We start from the raw sequence: 2,864 nt of genomic DNA, 5'->3' as shown, positions 1-2,864 counted from the left end.
GAGTTTAGAAAAAGCAAATAAAGTGATTATTAATGAAAACGGAAATTTCCATCAACCACATTATAAATATCCTGTGGCATCACTTATGAATGTTCACTATCAAACACACTTGTTGTTATTGTTAAGTGCCATCTAGTTGGTTCTGATTCATGTATCAGGTTTCCAAGAAGAAGTTAGAGGTTTAGAACCTTTGGTTGTAACGAATAAAAAGCAAAAAACTTCAAAAAACAGTCTATTAATTAGGAAAGATATTTTGGTACAGATCTTTTATTGATAAAGCACAGACATTTCTAATTTTTCAGAAGATACATTTTTCCAAATAGTCTCCACATAGATGTTTTAATCTCTTTATTTCTAAGACTGTATATAATGGGATTTAGGAAGGGGGGGAAAATTGTGTATGCCATAGCAATCACCAAATCTTGGATAGATGAAGTCTTGGTAATTGGTCCCAAGGCAGCAAAGAGCCCTGTTGTGAGGAAGAGCACAGTGACAATCAGCTGTGGGGAGCAGGTGGAAAAGGCTTTTGCTCTACTCTCTACTGAAGGGATCCTGAACACTGTAGAGAAGATCTGGTAATATGAGATGATCATAAAAACAAAGCATCCCATGACCAAACATGAACTCAGAGCCAGGGTCACAAACTCAACAAAGAAAACCTCACAAGAAACTATAGCCAGCACATGAGGTATATCACAGAAGAATTGGTGGATTCTGTTGGATCTTGAAATGGGCTCCCAAAACATGTTGCTAGTGTGGACTGCAGCATAGAAAAAACAAATTAGCCAGGCCATGGCTGCTATCTGGTGGCATCTTCCTGAAGTCATTTTTGCCCCATAATGGAGGGGATGGCAAATTGCAGCATAACGGTCATAGGACATGACTGTGAGAAAGGCTAACTCAGCAGATGCAAAAGCAAAGAAAAAATAGACTTGAGCCATACAGCCAAGATAAGAGATGAAGTTGTTGTGTGTCAAGGAGCTGTGGATGGATTTAGGCATGGTGACTGATACATAGCACAAATCTAAAAAGGAGAGATTTTTTAAGAAGAAATACATGGGTGTATGAAGACAATGATTGAGAGTAATAACCATAATGATGAGAAGGTTCCCCACCAGTGCTGACAGGTACATCAACAGAAAGAGCACACCATGCAATATCTGGAGTTCCCAGGTATCAGAAAACCCTGAAAGCAGGAATTCTGTTACTCCTGTGAGATTTTCCATTTGGCAGGGAAATGTAACTCCTGATTGTTGAAGAAAAAAAGAAAAGAAAAAGATTAAGAAACAAACAAACAATTAAAATCACACAAAGAAATGAGCAGAATATATTATTAATAAAATCTTTTTCTGGAATTATTTTCACCTTAATTAAATTAGGAGTCCATTGTGTATCTACTACACTGCTGAAGCAAACAGGGTGGTGGTGGTTAGGCTATTAAGTTGGGAGGATTCTAAGAGACTTCTGCCTAAATCTTGAAAGTTAATAATTTTAAAGTGCTTCTGACCAGTACTATATATCTCCTATGCAGTATATGATCAGATATTCTTAAAGATAATCCATTATGTGTGAATGTTCTGACTACTTTTTCTCTCTTGCTTTGGATCCAACAACTGACAATTATTTTCTGATCTACAGTTGTTGGGATTTGAGCCAATTGGTTATCATCTGACCTGATTTGCCAGCTTCTACAGTCTTGTGAACTAGCATTCTATCATCTGATTTGCCAGTTTGAGCTCATCAACCCTGAGTGAAGAGAAACCTCCAGATTGATAACCTGATTAATGTATGTGGGACTTCAAAGCCTTCACAACCATGTGAATCATTTTTTTGGAAGTTCATGAGTTCTGACAGACACTGTAGGGATTTACATTTCCCAAGTCTTGATGTGGCACTGTGGGCTAATGCTTCAGACTGCAGTCATTTGAACTACAAGATCGGTGGTGCAAGCTCACCAGCTGCTTCTTGCAAACCCTATACAGGGTTGCTATGGGTCGGAATCAACTCGAGGGCACTTAACAACAACAACAACAAAGACAAAAGGGTGATTCTGAAGGAAGGAATAGTTGATGTTAGAGATGATGGAGTGGTTCAGTAGTTTGGAAAAACAGGACATTTGGGAAATCTTTAACCTCCCTCTCATAGACACAAATCTTGTTCTGATCCCCTAAAATTATTTGTACAATTGATATAAGAAAGGTGAAATGTTCTGCAATTACCCAGACTCACAAGAAGATATGTGTTTTTTTTTTTTTTTTTTGGAGGGGGGGAGGGGGAATAAAAGAATAGACAGGAGAAAGAGAAATCTTTGGCATTCAGATGGGATAACATTGAATCTTCTGTTATGTTACAATCAGTTAGTCTAGGCAAAAACTACTCATGGAAAATAAGAGTGATACATCCAATGATGGAGGATTTGGCATGTGAGATAAGTGATGTTATTGCTTACCCCAAAACTATGCCGACCCCCTGAGCTTTGCTTGGTTTCTTTGGATTGTGGAGAACTTTTATTGCAAATCTGGTAATATTAACAGTTCTCATTCATAAAATCACTATGAAGAAAACTGTTAAAATAGAGTTTCAAACAACAGCAGACTATTTCTGAATTACAGAAAGCAGTATTACTGTCATTTCATTAAAGCTCTTGTGATTCATACTCATAGATAATTTTGGAAATTTTCATGGGTAGATATCATCTGTTATCAAAGGGCCTGGCCTGGAGACACTAGAGTAGCTGACACAGCCCACCATAGCCCACTGCCACATGGGAAGTGCATTAGGGACAACTTTCTACTAAAGGCTTCCTGATACATCAATAGCAATTCTAGGGCACAAGTGTAGTATTATGTTTGAAAAGCTGCTAC

The 2,864-nt window shown here is 37.8% G+C and overlaps 1 protein-coding gene across 1 annotated transcript; it reads right to left on the bottom strand.

Annotated features, from left to right (window-relative positions):
- Positions 1–290: 290 nt before the first annotated feature.
- Positions 291–1,226, bottom strand: LOC102826241 (olfactory receptor 14I1-like). The gene has a single exon (XM_006877096.1). It carries the CDS (start codon positions 1,224–1,226, stop codon positions 291–293), a length of 936 nt encoding a protein of 311 aa, XP_006877158.1.
- Positions 1,227–2,864: the final 1,638 nt, after the last annotated feature.

This window comes from Chrysochloris asiatica, unplaced genomic scaffold, assembly GCF_000296735.1.
Source record: "Chrysochloris asiatica unplaced genomic scaffold, ChrAsi1.0 scaffold00441, whole genome shotgun sequence".
Taxonomy (NCBI): Eukaryota; Metazoa; Chordata; class Mammalia; order Afrosoricida; family Chrysochloridae; genus Chrysochloris; species Chrysochloris asiatica.
This window is presented reverse-complemented; position numbering and strand designations above follow the sequence as displayed.